This window comes from Ooceraea biroi, chromosome 8, assembly GCF_003672135.1.
Source record: "Ooceraea biroi isolate clonal line C1 chromosome 8, Obir_v5.4, whole genome shotgun sequence".
Taxonomy (NCBI): domain Eukaryota; kingdom Metazoa; phylum Arthropoda; class Insecta; order Hymenoptera; family Formicidae; genus Ooceraea; species Ooceraea biroi.
Window position 1 is genome coordinate 4,095,103 of NC_039513.1, and position 24,352 is coordinate 4,119,454.

The 24,352-nt window shown below is 39.5% G+C and overlaps 1 protein-coding gene across 4 annotated transcripts in view; it reads left to right on the forward strand.

The window, feature by feature from the left end:
• LOC105285825 overlaps positions 1-24,352 on the forward strand; it is a 253,884-nt gene that overhangs the window by 171,435 nt on the left and 58,097 nt on the right. For all 4 annotated transcript variants that reach the window (XM_011350327.3, XM_011350328.3, XM_011350329.2 and 1 more), the window contains 4 exons: positions 11,306-11,444; positions 12,891-12,955; positions 15,938-16,189; positions 22,091-22,414. In XM_011350327.3, the coding sequence (XP_011348629.2) occupies positions 11,306-11,444; positions 12,891-12,955; positions 15,938-16,189; positions 22,091-22,414 (780 nt within the window). The remainder of the gene's footprint in view (positions 1-11,305; positions 11,445-12,890; positions 12,956-15,937; positions 16,190-22,090; positions 22,415-24,352) is intronic.

Consider the following 24,352-nt stretch of genomic DNA (forward strand, 5'->3'; position numbering starts at 1 on the left):
TTATAATTATTTTTTCAAATGTATGCGACACAAACTTCAACCACTATTAACTTAGACAATTGTTTCCTGTGTAGAGTGAGATATACCTTGTAACTCTCCGAGTTATTCGCGCGCGACAATTTCATGAAATACGCTTTGGCAATATAGTTAAGGCACATTCTGAAAACAATGAAAGCTCGTCAATATTCTGTAACCCCGATTATCGGCAAATGTCTCGCTCAACCCATTGACACGCGCCGCATCGACAGACAAAAAAGTGACTGACGTTTCTAGATTGGTAGCTGCGAGCGCAAAAGTAACCCTGCCCGTTTGGCTTTTGCAGTGGAGTTAATAGTGTTGATATCGGCGCGGTAACATTTCGGTTCAGCCCATTAAGCGTTTCGCAATAATAAATATCAAGCGTTTTGAAGTTGATTATCATGATATGCCTATTTCCCAAATCTGAGAGCAGTCGCGCAATGCGCGCATTAATTGCATCTCTCAGAATTTAAGATCTCGTAATCATTTTGAATTAGTACGAAAATCAGTTGTGTCATTAATTCAATTAATCATTTTATCTTTAATTTGAAAATTTTATAACAGACGGAATTAAAGAAAGCGTTCAATATTAAATACGTTTAGAAAATTGTTATTTTTTTAATCACGTACGAGTAGATAAGTTTCCATTAAAACATTTGGTTTGAACTGTAACTACCAAAATTTCTCAATCCTTTTATGCGAGAAATATCCAGACGCCTTTAATTGTAAGATTCGTCCATGATATAGAACGGTTTTGTATTTTATAATATATAGATAGGAAAACGCACACGCGCGTTTAACATATGGAAGAGAGATTTAAGTTCTTGGTGTAGCAATTATGTGTTAGCGGGTAAATGAATTATTGCCAATTAAATGCACGACAAACAGAACGCATAGTAAAAGAAAGCGCGTTTATAAGATAGAGAAAATTGCAAGCATGGCAGTATCAACTTTTACCCTCATAAAATTTCCCAACTGTGACGCTTGACAGCTGTCAATGAGGAGTGAGGACGGTCGCGGTTTTCCAGCCACAGCACCCCGCTCTCATTTCAGGGGACTGTCAAAGTGTCAAGGATCCGCGCTGCCATTCTTGTCCCCCTTCTTCTTCACTGCAAGGATAATCAAACGCGTTTATGCGACAGCGTAGATGGTTAATTAGAATAGTAATATTGTCAATACTTGTCTAGTGAAAGTTTAGACTAGATTGGAATTTCTTTTGCAGAATGCAATAAATAAACTTGTACAGTATCTAAATATCTTTCTAGTGCAAACCGGCTTACATAATATTTAGATTAAAGAAAATATTTATAGATACTTCCTAATTTTTTTCTTTTTTGCGAAGAAAGTTGATATTTAATTAATCTCCACAGTTTTCATTTCTCTAGCATTATTGATATGTTTTTAGTAAATTATTAATTACATTATAAGCCATTTCTTATTGCACTTAAATCAACGTTAACCTACGCTAAAAGAATAGATTGTTTTAAATAGTGCTAGGAAAAAGCAGCCAATTGAGATCAAAAAATCGATGATGTTAGATCCTCGATTCGCAGAACGTGCACTACCAAGTTTGGCTTTCTCTTCGGAACCTTGTAATTAATTCGCCAAGCACTGGGCAATCCGCGATACGTTTGCTTGGCGGTTGGATCGATCGTAACAGGCCGATTAGGATGTATCTCTATCGGATACACATACCGTAATTGGCCGCTCGCTGGTTTCTCTTAATGACAGAAGAAAATCGGTCAGCATGTGAACTGAATGTGTAAAACTGTTAACCCATCCATCCTGTCTATCTCGTAACGCATCATGTCTATCATATCTATTCTGTATATTCTGTATAATATAAATAAAAGTACAATGTCAGTATCGCAATATTGCCATGTTACATAAACTGTAGTTTTATGTTATGCAATTTCCCAATATTTTATATTTTTTTGCCTGGATTTTTCTAACGCGCATTTTATGCAACATCACTAGAATAAATCGGTATATACAAATTTTTTTATTATTTTCGGCGATATCGTGAATCAATTTCTTATTACTATTTTGAATTAATATATATTAAGAGAAAGCTATAACTCAAATCTCGAAACTCATGAGGATTAGATGTTAAAAGGGTTCGCTAGAGAGCCGCAACCCTCTAACTGTAATATGTTATCAAGTTGACAGGGAGTTTTGTAGTTGTTACGTCGCGTCTGACTTTCTTTTTCCCGGCGTCGCGTTCACAGGCCGGAAATAAAAGTACCGATGAGTTCGGTCGATCGGGGCAGTTAATAGTTATTTGCAGGAATGTTTCGAGCGAGAATTTCGAATGTTGTCACAATGTCACTGTATGACTACGTTACAAAGTTAAAAGGATGATTGTCAATATTTATTTACAAATAGAATTTGTATAAAGTCTGCTTCGCAGAACTAATGCATCCTTGTCGGAAAAAAGATATTTCTCACTTTTTTATACATTTTTCAGTATTTATTTAAAGAAAGCAGAAATTTAAAGGAAGAAGCAGCGTATATTGCTATGAATATCAGTATGTGTATGTGTGTTCGACGGAACTGTTACCTACGTAACTATTATATGTTGCAAAACTAAACTAGGGAGAAATTCAGATAACGTTTATGAAACTTAATTATCAAACATGCATCGAGGGTGCTCGACGATAATGATTTCATTAATGCGTTGTTTAAAACATTTAAAAGACCACTTTATCAAACAATCACGTCACTGTTACTTTCCAATATTTTCTTTCTCCTATATATTATAATTTTCTATAATATATTTTCTACAACATTTGCATAATCATGTTTTTGTACCATATTTGTACTGTTCTAAAGTAATTTTCTTATTTGTAGATAGTATTGATAGATTCGTCGACATATCCTTTTGCGTTTTTCATGATACTCCGTTTTCTGAATGTTTGCTTGATCCCGTGGGATTGGTATTGCTTTTCGGAATCGGCTGGACGCTCTGAATTACTTTTCGCGTAAGCTCGATACTTGTCGTTTGCGGATTGTCGCGCTATGATTGCAACGCGCTCGACAAAAAACGAATTGCCGCACTATTCAGGTCGTGGGATCGGGCGAAAATCGATGCCCAGGCAAATTGTTGGGACACTTCGACAGTTATTCAGTTAAAGTGTCGGGGGTAGGCAATGTTAAATTTCTCCGGGCATCGAGTGCGTGCTAATTACTCGGCAGGTCAAACGCGATTAATACCTGGCCATCCATTAAAATTCGTTCGCTCAGATTTACATGTATATTTCGGGTCGAGCAATTTTTTTTTACGAGCGTCCACGTTTCCGGGGAACTGCAGATTTTTCCGCTGCACGAACAACGAGAACAATAACGAGATTACGTTACGTTCGATTACGCGGCGTTACCTGCATCGTCTTCCCATCGGTTTTCCCCGCAGAATTTTCGATATTTCGGACGCGAATTCGTGTCAGATGCGGACTCCACCGAAGTCATGCACGACCAAAATAACTTCTGGTGCGAACGCACTTGCATATACATATATGTATGGCACAAACACAAAATGCATATTGTTAAAAATATTGTGGTGTGATTATGCTCATTTAAAATGCTCGTATTCAAATTTCCTTATCCCCAACTAATTTAAACAAAAAGATTTATAAAAATTTCTTTTAAGTAGTATTTAAACTTAACTTTTTCTGTTTTTTTGCAAATTATAATTTACATCATGCCATATTGTCTAATAATTGATACAATTCTTACATTTCTGTAAACAGTTTCAAATTTTCAAAATTAATAAAGAATGATAAATTTGATCTTTCTCATTCAGAATGCCAGAACAATTCATATAAATCGAACTATGTATATCCATAAATATTGGTTTTATCAATAAAAATTCTTCAGCGAAAATTGATTCGCTTCCAATTAAACGCTGTGTACGGTTTAAACAAACAAATTAAAATGATGCGTGACTAAAGCACTTATGTTAGCACGGTAGTAATTGCAGAGAATCGTACGAGAAATAGATGCATATAATCATATTAGATTGCGTGTTTTCGTCTTGATCAAGAAATTTAGGCTCCGGTCGCATGGCAGTCGCTTTAGCGGAATAAAGGACGCGCGACGCTAGCGTACGTTGTCGCGGGCCATTTTGGAGGGTGACTTACAGCCTCGCGGGGCTCGTTACTTCTGTTCCGAAAGGGGGAAGACATGAGAAGCAAGTAAAGAGACTACGCGAGGTAATTTCGCATCCATGAAAATGCAGCTCCTTAAATTTGCTTGATATACGGATGTTTTCATGTCGCAGTAGCTATTTATCGATTTCCGAATGTGTCTTTAATCAGCTTTTAATTAGCTTACAAATTATGATTAGAAAAGATAAATAGAATACTCGTTGCTTTCTTCAGCGCATATTTTTAATATTTTGGAGGTTTTTGTATACATGTTTTAAAATGTGTGATAATTTTATATCATGCAGTGTATGTATAGAAATGTGAAAATATGATGAGATATAATTAAATATAACTACATATTAAATAAATATAGCTATGTAACTATAGGTATAGATAACTAAAGAAATATAATTTTCTCTTTCAATAGTAGCAAATAGAATTATTGCCACTGAGATATTTTTTTACTATATGTTCATGAGCGATTGTTATTTTATTACATTGTTATATATCGATTTATTTGCGCGTTTTATATTTATAGTTAGGATTTAATTTAAAAGAACTGTTTGGAATTTCTATATGACTTTACCGTAGTTGCAATATCTTTTTCCTCGGAAAATATCTTGCTTACCATTAATCTCTGACATGCCGACGTACATCTTTTCGAGAAATATATTGCGATCTCGCAGGCTTCGTTATCCCGTGCTACAAAAAGGATGATAAGTACAGAAAATGTAATGTCTGAAGCGCATATTTGTAATACAACACACGTTTTGAAATTATACATTTCAAAAGCTTTTGACGTATATTCTCTGTGTTCTTTCTATCAATATGCAAATTCGTTTGAAAGAAGCAATGAACGAGGTAAAAATGAAATTAACATTTACATTATGTGTAAGCATTAACCAGAATTATTTCAAATTTTAATTTAAATTATAAAACTATATTTGACATCTCAACCGTATCTTGAATGGAATAGAACGATTAAAACATTACATCGTTATTATACAATAAAAATGACATTATAAAGAATTTATAAGGACCTAGTTTACTTTTTTCAATTAAATTCCTTTCTTTGTTTCTTTCAAAACATTTTTGTACAGGCTTAATTTTCGTACGTCTGAGCGAGAAAGAAGTTCACAGACTAATTAAGAGTATTATCATCTTCCACGCCGTTGACAGAGACAAGAGCAATCTTTTACAATACGCGAGATCACTTCCGGCGTCGTGATTTTCTTCATTACTGTGGCAATTATTCTTGTCACTATTGTTCTTATTATCGTTGTCCAATTGGGCGACACGGGCTATTTCGGGGTGAAAATTACAGGCTCCATGAGGGATCGTTATCCGTGCGCGGCCACGAAACGAGGGGTTGGAGGGAGAGAACGGATAAGGAGGTCACGGAAAAGTAATGACTCGTCCGTGAGAATAGAGCTCACATAATTTTGCGTTTCTCAAATCCACGCTCGCTACTGAGGGCCATTCGTTTAACGAAAAATAATGTCGACGTCGCTGTCAGAAATAGGTCGTCGCCGATGTTGTCGGGTAGCAATCGCGATGTTCAAAGCGAAAAGAATGCTCGTTCGTCATTTTTTGTGCCCGATGTAACGACTCAAATGATTTTTCGCGCGACGATGGATTTAAATCCTGCGCGATTGTTCGCAGAGCACTGTCGATCGTTATTGAGAAGCACTCGACCCTGTCCGCGCGCGATATATTTCTATGAAATACATGCAAGTTACACAACGTCTTTGTTCACTTAGGTTGCAACACGTCCGAGGAAATTCCAGTGACAGATTTTTCGGTAAATTCCTGTCTTCCTATACGACAAAACTTTGATTAATTATTACGCGATCTTGTATCTAGATATACTCGTATATCTAGTATACGAAAACGCAAAATATAATATTTGACCATTAATAGTAACTACCCTGATAATCCAGGAGAAAGCTTTTTCCATGGCAAATGTCCATTTGTTTTATATTAAATTCCTAATTTTGCTAATTCTTACACATCCGACTTTGTCACTGTCATGATAATAATGCATGGCAGTTGTTCTTGCTCGTCGCTCACAAGAGTAATGTCGTACACGGTGACTCGTAACACAGTTATTTGTTAACGAAATTATGCCGCGCACGCATATCGTTTTGTCGACGACGGTGCGCCGTTTTGAGGGGTGAATTACCGCGTCGTTGCGCGAGGGATCGTTGTACGTGAACAAAAGCAGGGTGCGCGCGGCAACTGAAGACGGGGGTGGGAATCAAGACCCCCGGGGGTAGAGAGGGGCATGGAAAGTAATGTCCTGTCCGTGAGAATAAAGCCCACTTAATTGCGTGTCGAGCACATAAGAACGTTTCTCAACTTCTCGCCGCTACAACGATCGTAACTTACGCGGTAAGTAACGTCGTCCGAATCTGGAGGGACTCGAGTAAGCTTGCGTGATCATCTACGAAAAGATTACAATGGCATACTTCTCTCCCCTAGCGGAAGTTATGCGTAATATTACGCTACGAAAGGATTTTGAATAACAAGGATTCTGTGCCATTTCTGAAAGGAAATTCTATCCATTTGCATGATAAGATCATTTAACTCTTTATCGGTGGCATTCGCTACTTTGATGCCAGGATAATACGATATTTCTCGTATAATAGAAAGTAAGCGTAACCGTCTTTAAAAACTATAATATTGGAAATATTATATATTTTTAACATATTTACTACAATTTATGATATTGTTCATTAATTTATTTATTCGCTTGTGGATTTCATTTCGAAATTGTATTCTATGGAAATACACTCGAATAATTCGAAGATAAATGTGAGATATTCTTTATGAATACCTACTTTAAAGCGAGAGAAAGAAATCTGATTCTGCATTTTCGTCGCAGATGGACCATATTCTTATCAATGTCAGACCATAAATAAAAACACTGCCGCTATCCGAGAATCACTAATAACCATAAAGTAACGATACGACGTTATTTATTGCTACGGGCGTGAAAGCTTCATCGCCATTTTTCTCATAAGTTTGCTTCCGTCACGCACTCTATCTCATGCTTGCCTCCCTTTTTCTTTTTTACTATCGACGAAATGTTATATGCTACGATATTTTACAACTGTAATGTAACCGAGCCAATCCAAAAATACAAAAGTGCACGCGATATTCCAAGTGTAAAAAGATTCGGCGACTATCTGTTTTAAACGTGATCGAGAGTTTTTCCATTACGTGTGATGAATGAAATTTTAGTGTTAGATTTCGGTTTATTGTTATCAGATTATATGCGCGTGTAACTTATATATCATATAGGATGAAATCCACGTGTACAATGTGTGATACCTACGAAATAAAAATAATATGTCGCAACTGATTTTTACGCGATTTCGCGATCATTGAAAATTAAAAAAGAATGAAAGCGCGGGACATTTGATACAACGCGGGAATTACATCGGTCCGGATACATTCCCTTACGCTCGAAGACGAGATACTATACGTCACGGTTATGGAGCTGGTAGAGGTACGTAGTACCGTGGTTATGGATTTCAATTTACCGGTCCGGGTTAGATCGATACGCGTATTGACGCCCATATCGATTTTGTCCACTCGGTCGATTCCTACCGAAACCAGCAACATAACCGGGCCTGAAGCATAAATATAAAATTTCAGGACATTCCATTTCGCGGTGGTCGAAAAGCTCCCGCTCTCGCCCTTTCCGTATTTCGCTTTCTCCATACCACCGTTATTCTCCGGCAGGGAAAATCTTCCGTCACCCTAGATTGATCGCTGCATGCCGCTATTTCGATTTATCCTCCCGCGATTGGAAGAGGCTTTGCTAACGCGATATAATCGCTTTTAATCGCTCTTTAAAGTTTTATAATATTTGGCCCAGAAACCAACAGGATCAAAGTTATCAGAATAATACATTGGAGGTAATCGATCTTCGTAATGCCAAGTCATATCAGGATTCGGTGTGGATTTCAATAAATAATCAATTATTATTACATCAGTGACAAATAAGATGCTTTCAAAACGATAAAAAGACCAAGGTATAAATCAAAGAAGAAAGAAACAGGATGAGAGAGATAGAGGAAGAGAGAGAGAGTAAAATTCACGTAATGCTCGAGGCTCCAGACGCAAGCTCGAGCTATCCCCGTTTTTTCCAGACGCGTAGCTTTCCCTCCTAGCCGCCGTTCTCCACCTCCTCTCTGGAAGGTGCTCCATCATGGTTCGCGACTGGTGCGAACTGTGATTACGGGTTTTGAGTCTCGCCCGCGGATTTTACGATCCCAGGGCGACTCGCGAGTCTCACCCCACGTGAGGGCGCGGGCCCCGCGGGGCCCCGTGCTTCGTTTTCGACCTTCTGGAGTTCTCTCCTCCGTCTCTTTCACCGTCGTTCCACCCCGGAGTACCCGAAAGTCGGGAGACGAGGTAACGCGCGGCATACGAACCGCGTGGAAATAAATAAATGCCCGAAGTGGCCGCCGGCGGTAAAACGACGAGAGGGAACGACCGCGAGAGAGGGTGCCTGACGAATTTCAGGGCCGTGGTTCGAACCCAACGCGTCGTATCGATCCCCATTTGCGCCGAGCGCATCTGCACCTATCGTCCTTGAGTGCTCAATGATTTTTTCAACACACGTATTCAATCGCGCCTTTAAACCCTCCCAATTACCCCGCTTGCTATGAATGATGCAAACTAACAGCAAACGACGGTTTCCGCTGATCCTGCTGGTATATGTACGTTCACTCGCTTGCACTTAGAACGCTCGGATTTAAGTGGATCTCTACGTATATTCCAATATCCTCCCGACGAAATATATTTCCGTTGTTTATTCGAGAAGTACGTTCGATTTTCATGCTTTGTAAATATACATTTAAAAATAAAGAGTAACGGATGCGTAATTTGCAAAATGTAAGCTCAATGTGTGCACACAATACCACCACATTTAAAAAGTGGAAGATCACTAGATGAAATAACAAGATTGTCTTTGCTTTTATGCAGTAACATTAATAAAACTGCGAGAAACTTTTATCTATTTGCGGTGACAGTCTCTCCGTATATTTTTTTTTACGTAAAATCCTTTTTAAACTCATCTGCCGAGAGATACGGTTTTCGATGCCTTTGCGCGTGACAAAGAGAAGAAAAAAGTGTTACGTTTGCGCAAATCATGATAAAATCTCACGGACTCAACGTCGGCAATCACTCCGACTGCGAAAGCGAGAGAAAGAATATCTTAAAAGGAGGCAGGTATATATCTCGATATTCAACGCGAGGAATGCGTTTTATTATTGCAAATACCAAGGCAAAATTTGCGTTCGAGCTTCATTTTAGAAGGGGTTGCTGTTTACTCCGCGGTCGGTAAACCATTTAACCAACATTTAACCATCTCCCTCTAAAGAGCTAAAAAAACTCCCTCCAATTAGACGAATCAACACTGTGAGTCAACTTCGGGAAACGATAACAGTTCTGCCCCATTGCGGGCTCTCGCTGAAATTCCCTTTGTTACCGCCGCAAATCCTTGCAAAAATATTTCCCCGCGTTAAAGCACTTTCGCACCATGCGTAAAGTTCCGCGTGTATCCGTTTCTTAATTGCGTCTTGCTGATGCCCTAATTGAATGAATCAGACACATCACGATTAATCGACACGTTTTACCGCGGTGTTTAAATTCTCTCTATTTTTATTAGAAAATGGTGAAATGTACAGTTTAAAAACTGCACAGCGCGTGTAATTTCGTGAAATTACTAATAATTACAAGTAAGAGTTACGGGCGGAATTTATGTCGCTAATTATTGCATAAGATAAATCAAAATTATGAGACTGTTAGTTTTAATAGTCTGGCTAATGCTGTACGTAAAGGGAGTTCGGGCAGTTACATCTGATAGGATATTAACGAAGAATACCTCCACCGGCGAATCACTGGCGCTATAATAAAGTTAAATTAATCTCGGACGTAAATTACATGAGACATATATAGAAGGACAATATTCAAATTTGAAGATGAAATGAAGACAAGAGACGATATCTCAAGAAACAGTAATTGCGAGAGTAACGATGATTTGATACTTACGCGAAGCGTGAAATTTTTGCGACAATTATCCTGAAGATCAACGTTCTCCATCTCATCGAAAAGCATCAATAAAATATGCAAAATAAATAGTAGTACGTAGATTTAATTTGCCACTTAAGTTTACACATAATTAATAAGGTATAATTTATGAACTCATAAGCAAATTTCACAATTGGAAAACAATACGTTTCGTTGCAATATGTAACTGTGGGAAGAAAAGCAGAGACGCATCGATCATTCCTGTTTCATAATTTTCACCTCATGTTTGGATCAAACATCGTTTTGCATCGCGCGTCCGCTCGTTTCTCGAAAATGGATTTCTATTCTGCCCTGTCGAGTTCAAAAATACACGCCACCGTCACCGCCGCCGTCCCCCGTTTCTCCGCTCGTTTTCAGTAGGTGGACCCACGCACAGGGAAACGAACGAGGCACGAGGGACTCCTCCGGATTTCGATTATCGTCGATAACTCGGCTGGATGTATCCCTTCCATACTAGCAGTAGTTTCCGGAAATTCGCCTCGCCCTCGGGATTATCCCGTCCCGGGAATTCCCATCTCGCCACCAACATTGTGTTCCCTCCAACTTCCCTCTATCTCTCTCTCTCACCCCCTCAAACATCTCTATATCGTATTTCTCTTCCTTCTCTCTCTCTCTCTCTTTCCTGGTCTCACACTTTTCCCCTTGTCTTCGGTTCTGCGTTCGATTTGTCCCGAATTACTTCATTGGGTACATTACGTCCGTCCGTTTTTTCTTGTGGCGTGTAGACGTGTAGATGATACGATGAGCCCCGTCCCGAAAATATGGATATTGTTTAAGGGAGAACATTCCGGAAATGGACATTGTCTTGTGATGTCCTTCTCTGCGAATATCATAATCAATTATCATTGTTCGAAGACGATTACTCGGAGATTTTTCGTTAAAGATTTTTCTCCGCAAATTGAAATTTTCAATGTGGATTTGACGTAAATTGACTGGACAGATGTTTAATCTTGTAAAAACGTACGTGATGCGCGCACATTATACGGCACATTAGGCGAAACGCGAAACGCTTTTTAACCTTGATCTATTCTTTGCTGTTTCAGAATGCTCGTTTCCAGCGAAGTGGGAAGGCACGTGGTTCCAAAGTGGCGTGAGGCAATCAATAGTGATATCTAAGAACGAGTTATCCACCAAAGGCAGTTGTCTCCACAACGAAGGCGATAAGTTTCTCCTAGTAGATCAGTAAGTGATATATCGCGTGTCTTCTTCTACTTTACTACGCGATGATACGTAAAATAAAACATTTTTGTGAATATAATACTGCAATTTTTCATAAATATAAATTGTCACAAGTGAAATACCTTCTGCTGTCTCGAATTACTTGCGCAAATAACAAGTTAAATATATAAATATTATAAAATTTAAAAGCATTCTTTTTCGAATTAAATATTGCAATAAATAATCAAGCAATAGCGGATCACAATTCCTTCCTGATCGGATATTGGTTTCTTCAAGTATCGTAACGAAGTAAAGAAGCTGCCTCTCTCCGTATTGTATCTATTGGGGTATCATACTTATTTTAATCTCTTTGTGCACCGCAAACGATTGTAACGAGACTGTATTTTCGCTCTGCAATTTTCTATATATTCTATATGTAGGTTTCAGATATCATGTACAGTACATGTATCCAATCGAACGAAACCTTAGTCACTAAAGCTAATATAAAGAAATCGGTCAACTGAACAATCCAAATCTTCTTTTCATCTCTACAACCAGCGTTTTATATTCCGTAAAATAGGATATTATATCGTTTAAAAAAATTTTATTTGCATGATTAGGCATCTAAATATTTTTCTTCTTTTGCTCCGAAAAATTTGGCAAGTGATGAAAAGATAGGAATTAAACAGCCTGAATATTTCAATTACAATGAAAAGAAACAATATCTATATTACTTATCTGCGAAGAGATAAAATCGCGGCACGCGGTCTGTAACACGAACAACGATGCAATTTTTCACGATGAGATTACCGTCCGGATATACTCTTTGCTCTTGTAAACGCGAAGAATACGCGGCTTCAGGAACGTAATGAGTCTAATGAAGCCTCGATAGAAGTCTGGCTTTTATTTCGTCGTGTAATGCTTGTGTCACGAGCTGATCATAAGCTGATCCTAGGAGTTTTTGTGAAGATTTCTATCGAGCTCGGTTGTGCAGTCCGATTGATACATCGTCAGGCAAGACAAAAAGTTGGCAGAGAAACAAGTCATGAGATAAAATAGCAAAAAGGCTGCTCGTTCTCGTTTTTTTTCTATATTAAATAGAGTTGAAATAAAATAGCTTTGTGTAAATTGTCCAACTTTATTGAAAAAATAAATCATCAAGATTTCCTATAACTTTAACTTTAAATCAGCATGTACCTACGATTTACAATTATGTGTAACCAGATTTCGTTTATCCTTAATAACAATTATTTTCTGTCATTTTATTTTCGGTAGATATCGTCGAATTGTCGGAGCAATCTGAATCTCAAGCTCTCGAGTTTCTCGGTTTTAATCATTAACAATGTATTATCCAAGTCGTTCCATTTTATTCGTTTAACTTGTGAACGTGAGAATGAAAACAACAATGAGCTAACGGGAACAGCAGGAAGAACATGAATTAAGACAGAGCTGCTCGTCTTTTTGTTTCAGGAAGTCATGCTACCGCTGCGTCGTCATTCACGAGAAGCACTCCAACGTTCTCCAGTACAAAGAGAGTGAGTACAAGAAAGAAAAAAAAGGAAAAATAGAAAAATAAGTACGGAAAAATACGAGTCGTCCGTCGTTATCTCGGCTGGTCGATAACGATTTGCCAGCGGTCCTCGAAGGGGTACCGTTCGTTCATTAGGATGCCGATCGTTAATTAAAAGCTCGACGCGATGACGAAGAAAGAGAGGGAAGGAGAGAATGCCAAGTGAATCGCAGCGCCTGAAATTATTCTTGAACGAGAACTTAACGATTTTCCCTGCCGTGCGCGTGAACGACGAGCGCGACGAGAGCGACGTTAGCGAAGCAGTAACGAAAACGGTTTCGCTAATTCCGCCCCGCGACTACCAATCTCGTTTACCATGTAAAGGAGATCAGGAACACCCTCCGACATTCTACGGATATTCGTTTCCTATCTACCTCGTTAATGCGTTCATCCGAGTGAAGAGCAAACTCGTCGAAACACGATAATAATTCCTAACAAAATGCTGCCGTATTTCGTACTCATACTCTACATATTCGCGGATTAAGTGTACTATGTGTTTGTTTCCGATTAGTAAATCCCAATGCTCACGCAAATCCCAATGCAGATTTCTAGGTGTCGAATAATAATGGTCGAATAATTGTTTAGCGGTATTCTCTAGCAGCAAGAATAACGCAATGATATATAATAATTTCATCTTTCTCCAAATTTCCGCAAATTTGAATTATTATTGGTATGTCTGATTAAACGTCAAAATGAGTATGTGTCACACATGTATAACACGCAAACGTTCCATGATCCGTATTACGTGCCGATGAAGGGGAAAAACTATCATAGAATTAGTGAGGAAATCGCAAACTAGTTGAGTATCTTTAGTATAACTTTTGAATAAAATACCGAATCCATTTTTTTTTCTTTTTCGTTTTATCGAATATCGAACGCGACTGAGCACCAAGAAGCAGCTCCAAGTTTCGTCCGCCGGATGCGATAGGGAACAGGGGCTACGTCCGACTCGTAGTTCAGCGGAGGAGAGAGAAAAAAGCGTAGGTCAACATGTACGAACGGAAAAAGCGCGACAGCGTCCGCGCTGGATCCGCCTCCTACGTCTCGCGTCGGCATTTTTCGACGATTTGTCAAAGTCCTCCGTTTTTCTTCTCTTCTCTCTTCGTTTTATCGGGCTTTAATCTGCATAGTGTCACGCCGCGGGCACCGTCGCTCGCAGGCTGCTTTCGTTGAGCACAGTTTGTCGCCGGGAAAAATGGGAAGCGAGACGAACGCGCGCGCTCTTGTCCTCTGCCCGACGCGAATCCAGGCAACCCGGTTGCGAACGTCAAAATACGGACAAGTGAAATGTCGAAGTGTGCGAATGCAATATTTCCAAAGGCGACATCTACTTTATTAAGGAGACGTGAATTTTGCTTCTACGGCGCTGAACAGCTGAAAGACCGCGTGTCTATTGTACGTACTGATGGCAATGAGATTTTTCCCGGCCCTTGAATAAATCAGATGTACAACTGAATAAATCCAACTACAATTTATAGCAGTATTTAAGTACCTAATATCGTATAGGAATGTAAGCACATTTCGCACAAAAGAACAAATCAATATTTCACTTTAGCTTTTTGTATTATATAACTTAATGTAACGTGATATAACACATAATAAATATATTTCTTTCTATAAAATACAATGTATATATTTTAATATGGATATTATACGATACACGAGAAGCCTCTTTTTCCAGTTTTATTTTTATGAACTTAATAAATTAATTCAATATCACATTTAATATTTTAAAATAATATTTTTAAAGTATATAGTTAGAAATAAAATTGACATATTCATAGCTTCCTCCGTCCTGTTGCTTAAAAATTCGAACAACGTCCATGTGTCAACGTGAGAGCGTTGGAAATATTACAATTAGAGAAGAAGCTTTAAGCGCTCGAAAAGCACGGACCAATAAAGAGTTAGACCAAAGACAAAAGTCTTTTGCTCGATTTTTCGCTCGCTGCGGGTAACACCTGCGTGCAGAAAAGTTAAGTCTCTTCGCGAAGCGAGGTCCTTCGCGGCGGTCTCTGTCACTTCTCCGCGACGCAGAGAAAGAAATCGAGGGAAATATCCCTCGGTTAAACTTCTACCGCGGGTATGAACTTGCTACTCAGGAAGATTCGTCATCGTCCAACTCGACCCTCGTCTTCCTCTCTCTTCCGTCGCCGACGAGGACCGGCGCGACTTTAGTTTCGCTCCTTGCGCAGGTTGCCGACGATATATAAGAACTTTTCGTTACCCGGCAAAATTTTTATTAACGTCGTGATTCCCTCCGGAGAGAGTCTCGTAAAAAGAGATGTAACTGCGATTATCGTCGGTTCGTTCGAAAAATGATACACGCCGCAGCGGAAGATACTACGCGGGACTTTTCCGAGAGAAGTGAACCGGGTAATAGTAAGACGGCTTGTAGAGAATTTTATTCACTTTGCGCTATACGGTTGATACGTTATCATCGATATGTAATACAGAATCCGATAACGGCAAAATTGCATTTGAGAAAATTGCTCGCATAGTGATATTTTTTTTAATATAAATCTCATGTGGATTTGCTGATTGTACGATTCAAACCAGTAATAATAAAGAAATTTCGATTATGTCAATTTAAATTTAATGCATTGCTTTGGCATAAGATAAAATCAGCTATTTAATGCTTCCCTTTGTAGAACTATAAAGAAAATGCTACCAAAGTAACTGGATTCCATATTATTTTCGTGAACTGGCTTGTCTCTTGAAATGGAAAATAACTTATATCGTTATCTTGTGGCGGTATATTTAACGTGTTTAAAATGATTTTATTAAATATCTTGAACATCTCCTCATTTATAGAAATATAACATGTAAATTAGTTTTCAATTCTTTTTATTATTTTTTTAACGTATTCATTTTGTTATTTACATCAACGTTTTAATATATTGTAACGATTGGAAGGTGCGAATTAATTTCAATTAATTTTCTCTTACAGCTTACTGCCACAATAGGAATTCCCTGGCGTCTCTCTGCTCGTATATCACGGGGGATGCGTTGCTATACTCTATGTTCCGCGAGGAAGCACCCCCCGTAGCATGCCCCTTTCGCGGACCTATGACCTTTTCGTATAACCGTGGTCACGGTACGTGCTCAAATCCACCAAGCAACGTCGACACCTGTACAGATGATAGCAGACTCCTCTTCAAGTACCAGGCCTGTCCCGATGTACCCGCTTCGGAGAGCGCAGGTAAGATACTTTATAGAAAGTTTTATAAAATAGTGATTGCACACCGAGAAAACACCGGAAACAATCAACTTTGCAAATAGGTATCCATAATTCCTAAATCTTAATATTTGAGAAGCATTTTATTACCAACAAAATGGTGTTCTTAATATTTCTTATTCTCTTTTATGCTAAAATTGGCGCACATTTTGTTTTTAAAAAAAGTTATTTCGGTACTAATAGCTCTTCTTTTGCATGCAGAATGTTGTTAAAGATTAAAAATTTCCGTACTGTCATAAATAAATCTCGTAGTATTTGCATTATGTCCATATTTTTTGTTCTTTATATACACGTATAAAGCAAAGTGTGCAAGTGATTCATTGATCAAATTTTAGACTAACATACATCATCTGACTAATGTATATCTTCGCTGGCTAATTGCCACAGCTTAATTTGAGTAGCGTACCTTATTAATGTGATTGGTATTTCATGCGAGCAGTCACCTCGACGACTTCGATAGGCAGGCCGTCATCAGTTCGTGTATCTTGCGCGCTTCAATTAAACACTCGTTACCCGATGGATTTCGCATTTAATAGCGCGGCACACACAGCGAGATTAAATTTGTAGTCAATACCGGGGTTTATGCGTCTACTTTTGGCCAACGTGTGTTCAATTTAATATTGCGGTGTAATCGATGCCACCGATAATCCGTCTCGAAACTGCCATATATATGTGAACGTTGTCAATTATACAGAGTTACATTGCAAAATGTGTGGACAACGTCTAAATATTCATCAACCTCAACATCGATTCTGAACTTCTATTAAAACCACAAGATGATAGGGAATAATATTCATTTCATTGAATATTCATTTTATAACTATCCTTTCAGTATTTGACAATTTACATTTGAAAACTGGCGAAATACTTTCATGCTCGCATCATTCGCATATTTAAACATTGCTCTCTGACAAATTGAAAACAACATGTATCGGTAAAATTACATACGAAGCTTTATACGGTGATTTACATTTGCATTGATACGTGTTCCATAGGTATTTATTTGTTTATCAGGTTGCAGGAAAATATCGATGCACACATTATTCTGATTATATCATGAGCGTGGATATAGTTTTACAGCATTTTTTTATTACATAATTATATAATATTAAATATTTGGATTTATTATAGGAAAATATCGCGTGTATGTGTGTGTTTTGCTCCTTGCATAGAATAGATTTCTATTCTTCTAATCAAAGAAATCTCTGATTAAATTTGTATCACCTCTTATACCGCAATTAAATGTTTGGAAATGAATTTAACGCTGCAGTGTTTTGCAACCGTCGATTTTATTGTAACTTTGCAATAGCTGCATATTCGTGATAACACGCCGGATTAAAAGATTCTATGTACGTCATGTAAATACAACGAACGATGTGAATGAAAGAACCGACTGGCGTGCGGCTTTATACCTGCATTTTCTTCTATTTTCCTCGTCGCGTTTGATCGGATTTACTTTCGATGCGCTTTGGTACCGCGTTTTCAAACACCCACCAAAATGAAAACGATTTCGTGAGCGAAATCTAACCGACGAATCGTACCTTTAACGAGCACTTTGCGGGGAAAAAAGCATTCGCGGATCGGTCAGGCGGCAGATTTTTCGGAATTAAATCGACGGGTATTACGGTCCTTTCATCTCGAATCTACCATTTACACGAAAAGGGACGTCATCAATGCCTTCCGTTTTTTCCCTACTTCACGACAACCTGTTGAGAAACTGATCTACCATAGAGGTAGAGCACGATGTGTCGCATAGATATAGACATAGATTAGAATAGATAAATTTTTATTCGTATTTGAAAATTCTCGTAATTCTATATAGCAATTTCAGCGTTCTGCATAGAGAACAGGTTTTACTGCTCAATTGATGCTTTTGAATTTCGTGATATGTAACAGTTTAACCAACATCCAAATACGCAGCTCTGCTCTCTATTGACACAATTTGATTTAAAAAAAAAACGTACACATGTGTGCTAACGCAAACTAGTACGTGATAGTTATTCAAAGCATGCAAGGCTGTGTCAGAACGTTGTCATCAATAGCATTGCCTTGTTTCGAAAAATTCGAAATTTGAGAGTTAATCACTGATATTTTCGAGCTTTTTGGTAAATAATTGATAACAAATAATACAGATTTTCTCGGAATTGATTAGTCGATAGTCCCAATCCTTCTGCTGACATTTTCTTTGCCCCCTCGTGAACGCATGAATTGCGTTCGCGTTCAAGAAAGCGAAAAATCGGTGTCTTCGCTGGATGCTTTTGACGTAGACGAGCGACGCGAAGGTAAACGGACGCGCCAGAGGGAAGCGCCTGGAGTAAAGTCCAGGAATAGGACCTTTTTCTTCAAACGGCACCTCTCAAATTACTCGGGGATCAAAAAACCGAGTCCAGTGCGACGGCAGCGGCGAAAGAGCGGGCCGCGCGAAAGAGTCACCCAGGAAAAAGAAAGACGGACCTTCGCGCGCGAGATGTGATTTAGATACGCGCCCTCGGAATACCGTCGGCTGCCTCTTTTCGAGCTCTAGATCCCAGAGAGCGACTAGAGGGTAGACCAAAGGAGAAGGAAAGAGAAAGAGAGAAGCAGAATGACAGAAAGAGAGAACGAGGCCGAAGTGGCTAAGGGAACTACGGCGACTTGGATGATATCTAAGATCTCTCGCTCTTTGCGGTCTTTCGAGACGCGCCTAGAGCAGAGCTTGAGGAGTCTCGGTTCCAAACCGATAATTGTCGATCTCGTCGCAGGTCGCCTTGCCAAGGAAGCCGAGGATCTCTAACGGGGCGACAGCCCGGGGAGAATCCCGGTATCGTTTTTCACACGGAAATCTCTCCGAGCTCGCTTACTCGCTCACCGCAGTCGATCGCTCGCTCACCCGCTCGTGCCGCACCGCGCTACTCCGCTCCGCTTCGTGCCGTCAGGTCGCTTTCTTCACGCTTCTTCTCTCCGACGTTCATTCGTCTTCTTCCGTTCCGTCCGTCGTTGAATGGCTCGGTACTCCCAATGGAGGCGCTTTAAGGAGCGCTCTGGGAAGCGTCTTTACGAGCGTTGCGTCGTCGTCGACGGCGCGCTGTGGCTGCCCGCGCTCGAAACATTTTTGCGACGAATAACGCTACGGCTACGCGAGCATCCGCTGGCATTTTCCGTCCGACACACAGACACGCACATACACATACACACACATATACACGCGATCTGGATCTATCACAGATGTCTTTCAAACACAGATTCTTTGACGAATTTCCAGTCAGCGTTCCCATATAATGGAAATTTATATACCAAAATGGTTTTCAACATGTGATATAGAAACATGATATAAAAATTTTCTGACACCAAACATTTAAATTGATATAAATAATTTTTTCATTTATCGCATAGTGGAACTGTTTAAAGGCACTTTTGTAATTCCGTAAAAAGAATATAAGTTGAATGTAAGCTGAAAATGAATGAATAAATTTCTAAAAGAATTGAATTTTTTTATTTAATTTGTCTTTTGTATCCGGAGAGTAAAACTATGATTCTTTCTTTTTTTTATTACTCTAATCTCTTGGGATATCCTTTGGATTTGATTTATATTACAGATTTTGTATAAATATCAAGAACACAAATAATAAATAAAAAGATATAATTTTATTCAATTTTTAAAAAATATTTTTTTCATTTTTTAAATTAATCTTTTATGCAGTGAACAACATATCATAAAGCAAAAATATTGGAACTTGCAATGAACTGTAAGCATAAATAGAATTCAACCAGCGCAAATTGAAATGTTTACAAGTTTTTAATTCTTTTCATATTTTTCTGTCTTGATCTTTCAATTGTAAATGCATTCTAAAAGCTTGAAATCCTGGCTGTTCGGTTTTTCTAGTGGATTATATTTTTAATAAATTTTAAATAATATGGAAAGAAAACAATTGAATAAATACATAAATTAAATAAAAAGATAAAAAGATAAAATAAGTTATATGCAACAATATCTATTATACATAATGCTTCGTAGACTTAATTGCATTAAACCTGCATTAAATCAAAAAAGAATATTTCTGGTTGTCCAAAAAGAATCAACGATCAAATATTATAGAAAAAGCATTTTCTGTAACATGATAAATTCATCATTGCAGCCGTTAGATTAATAAATTGTGATTTATCTATGATGACTCAATCCTTTAGAGAATACGATGTCTCTTTCATCGAGAATCGAATGTCTCTTTCATCCATTTTATTCTGTCAATTATCGTTAGGTACGTTTTTATTAAAATTGCACGCGGTGAATAAAAATTCAGCGGCGACGTGAAAATGGATATCGAAGTACGGCCGGCGGGCAACGGTCAGTAATCGCAGTAACGTTTTTCACGCGAAAATCATGGTGGTCGCCCTTCTCCGATCGTTGGAGGACATTTGCCACCATCCGGACGTTTCTCACCTCTCTCGTGTCGCTCGTCGCTTTTTCTCGTACGTTTGCATTGGCTCGTTTCTTCACGTATACACATACAAGCGCACACAATGGCGTTTTCAGAAGTGCTATCGAAATCCTCTTTACGAAACGGCATTTCTAGCTTTCAGTATTGAATGGCAGATAATGGTCACGCCGAAAGAGTTGCTTCAACGATTCGTCGTTCTATCGAACATTAAGCTTCAGCCGCGATGCATTACATCAATACCAGCAAACTAGAGCGGCTGATATCATTCCGTGACGCGAAAGTACAGAAATAAGAGCCAGTGGTCAAAAGTCACTTTTCTTCCTTATTCGCAAATATTAGCGTAACCGCCTTGACTTGTATCTCACTATCGATAGACGCGATTCACCCTCTCGAAGAAAGCAAATAGAAGCCATGAAAGTATTTGCGACGCGAATGTATCAATGTGATGATGCTACTGCAGTCCTATAAATCGCTAAACAGACGCTATAAAGTTCCCGCGACGCATCTGGAGCTAAATATACATTTTGAAGACTGTTCTGCCGAGATTCGCTCTCGGGTAATAAAACTGCTAAGCGCACATCATTAAGAGTTTCCCTTTCGATTCTTTGTCTAGGGGATAGTTTTACTCACACGGAGTCGCCCTCGCAGAATAAAACTTTGAGATGTATGTATATCAAGCTGAAGCTTCGACCGCGCGCTGAAAGCGAGTCTAGCGTGTAAAACGCCTGAAACTTCGAAAGCACGTTTAGCGCTCCGAGCGTCAAACTCAAATTCATTTAATTTTGTTGCTCCAGACAGTTTAAACATGGGAGCGCCGGTGTCAGGCCGCAACCGTGCTTCACCATTATCTTGTAACATGCTTCGAAACGCCAAATGCGCTTTCGAAGTTTCAAATGCTTTACACGCTAGACTCGCTCTCTTGCGCGTACTGTAAGAGCACACGGTGTATAGATTTAAACGCTCTTAACGGCGCTGAGTGCCGTTGACAATTTGCTAGTTTCGCATGCAAAGACTCCGCCGATGCCGCGTTCCGCTCTCACGGCGGATTAGGAAACATCACTAAATCCGCCCGGCAGCTATTTTAAGAGTATTGACCGCTCGAGTACTCGCAAAGACGAGGACGAATCAGCTCGAAATCGTCTTGGAATCGTCATCAAGAAGATTCCTCAAACAAATAAGATTCCTCAAAGATATAAGATCGCGTAAAAGTCGTGCACCTTTCGCATTTAGATTTTATACTATCGACGAGATTTATATGTCCTCACTGATCGATCATCGAAGAAGATTCGAATCGGAAGTCGATCTTGCCGCTTAAGCGATTTCACCCTGCCGCGTACATTGCTAACGCGATCGCAACTTGTGCGGAACTCGCGAGTCTCCCTCAAGAGACCTATCTCATCGTCAACTTGAGAATTTCAAAGTGCACATGTGTCTCTTTCGCGTGTTTCAGTCGAGGAGCTCGAATGCTTGGCCACTTGGAAGGAGGGCAGCAGCCGTTACCTGGTCGGCCGGTTGCATCACGGCCACGCGTCCAGCAACGAAGATCGATACCGATGCTTCGTTTACGAGAAGGCTGGCGGCCAGACGGTGCAGGGTAACCTGAACAGGGCTGCTATGGGGATAGGAGCCATAGAGCACGAGGTCGCCCTACCGGCTGGACCGGTGCCCGAGGGAGGTTCTGCTGAGGTGTACCGGGTGGCCCAAAGCGGAGACGCCACGTGCAACGGTCTGTTCAGTCCTATGGAGGGCTCCCGAACGATGACGCTGAGGAAAGGTGAGTTTTCATCTCTCAGATGTATTTTTATCTCTCAATTTCACTTCTGCTCGTTATTCTGATTCTCATATATCTTGAATCCTTTTCCCGAATTCGTTTCCTTTTCAAGTCTAAGTTAGACATTAACACGACGTTATTTATATATTTATAATTCGCGAACGTTCAGACTCATTAAGTAGCTTAAATTAATTTAAATAATAAATTTCTTATTCTTCGACTATTTTTACTTTTTCTGACACTTGATACCTTATTAAAAATACAAAATATTAGGCAAATATCAACGTTAAAAGACAACGGTAGTAGAAAATATTTAAGCACTATCAAAAATAACTTTTAATCTGTTTTTGGACAAATAAAATCGGCTATCAATAAAAGAGCAGATCAATAAAAGATTAACGTTGTGTATAAAGAGATTATTCGGTCTCTAATTATAGCTATAAGTCTCGCGAGATTCGTAAGATAGATATTTCGCGAAAGTTATAGCAGTTAAAAAAACAAAATTTTTAATTGTCATGACTCATGAGATACAATACTGCGCGGTAATAAATCGTATCAGTGAATCGTACCTTCCATCTAGTCGTACGATTCATCATCGTTAAAATTTTTCCATTTGAACTGTTCTCGTAGATTTTAATTATTACAGTGTAAATACGTGCTTGACGAGGATTCCCATCGGGACACAGGACGTTTCAATTTATCGTTATTTTCTAGCTGGCCGGATTTTTGAAATTTTTTATGATTCGCGTGCGAGATTGATCGCACTGATCGCCGACGCGTCGCATCCCTGATGCTGTTTGCATAACGGCGGTCGCACGTTCTCCGCCTAACGTCTTAAACGGAACGCCAGTGGCACTCAACAATATTAAATTATAACTTGCAGAACGCGAGGCGGATCTCGTCGTGCAACGCGCCAGTGTAAATGTATACCTTGAAAAATTGCTAATCAACGTACGGGTTTTTCGTTCCATGAATAAGAAGAGCGTGTTTGCGACGTTTGCTGGGATGTCCCTATCTGCACCCGTTGCCCAACGCGCGCGCGCTGCCGTCTTATTCGCTTTTCATCTCGGGGCTCGCAATCCCATTTCGCTCCGTTAATGGATTCATATATAATTACGGAGCTTCACGCTCGCGCATTACGTTTGATAAATATCATCGCGAAAGGAAAGATATGAAATTCTCGGGCAATGAAACCGGGATTTAAACCGAGCGCTGCTGCGAAGCCATGTCGATCGAGCTTTCCATCTCGCCACCCCTTTTTCCTCACCGCCACCGCCATTTGACCGTTACGTTTTTCCGTTTTGCATTTTCCAGAACGCAGAATTTCCGCCGCGCCGGAGGATAAATAACGGCTGGATTAAACAACGTCTCGTAATGCCCGCCGTAACTCCGGACGTACCGAAGTCTTTTGATCCGAAATGCACACAGATATCTCACGGTCGTAAATATTCCATGTTTTCTTAATTTCGCCGTTACCGTTGCGGAGGGTCAGCGCTCGGTTACGTCCGTAGCGTAATGAATCGCGACCGTGATGCTATCGCGATATCCGCCAAAATTATCGAACGGGGACACAAAAGCACTCGGGTGATAAACAGGGTACGGACATTATTGCCGCCGCTCATATCTGAGGCGTGATCGCCAAAATCGAGTGCGTTATATCCCGGTTACATGCGGCCAAGCGGCACGGTAGCCATTTCCTGTCCCGGTGGGCGCCGCCAGGACTCTGAAAAATAATCAGTCCTCCATTGTTACTGCCAATCTCTCACCTATCGCACTTTGTATGTAATAGTCATGTTGTAACTCGACTGCGATGCACTGTTACCACGATTCGAGCTGAGGCTTGATACTTGTTAATACACAATATAACATATCTCATGTTTTGTTATATTACGCAAATGATCTCATGGCATAGCGTGAGTTTTATATGTAGCCGAGATATAA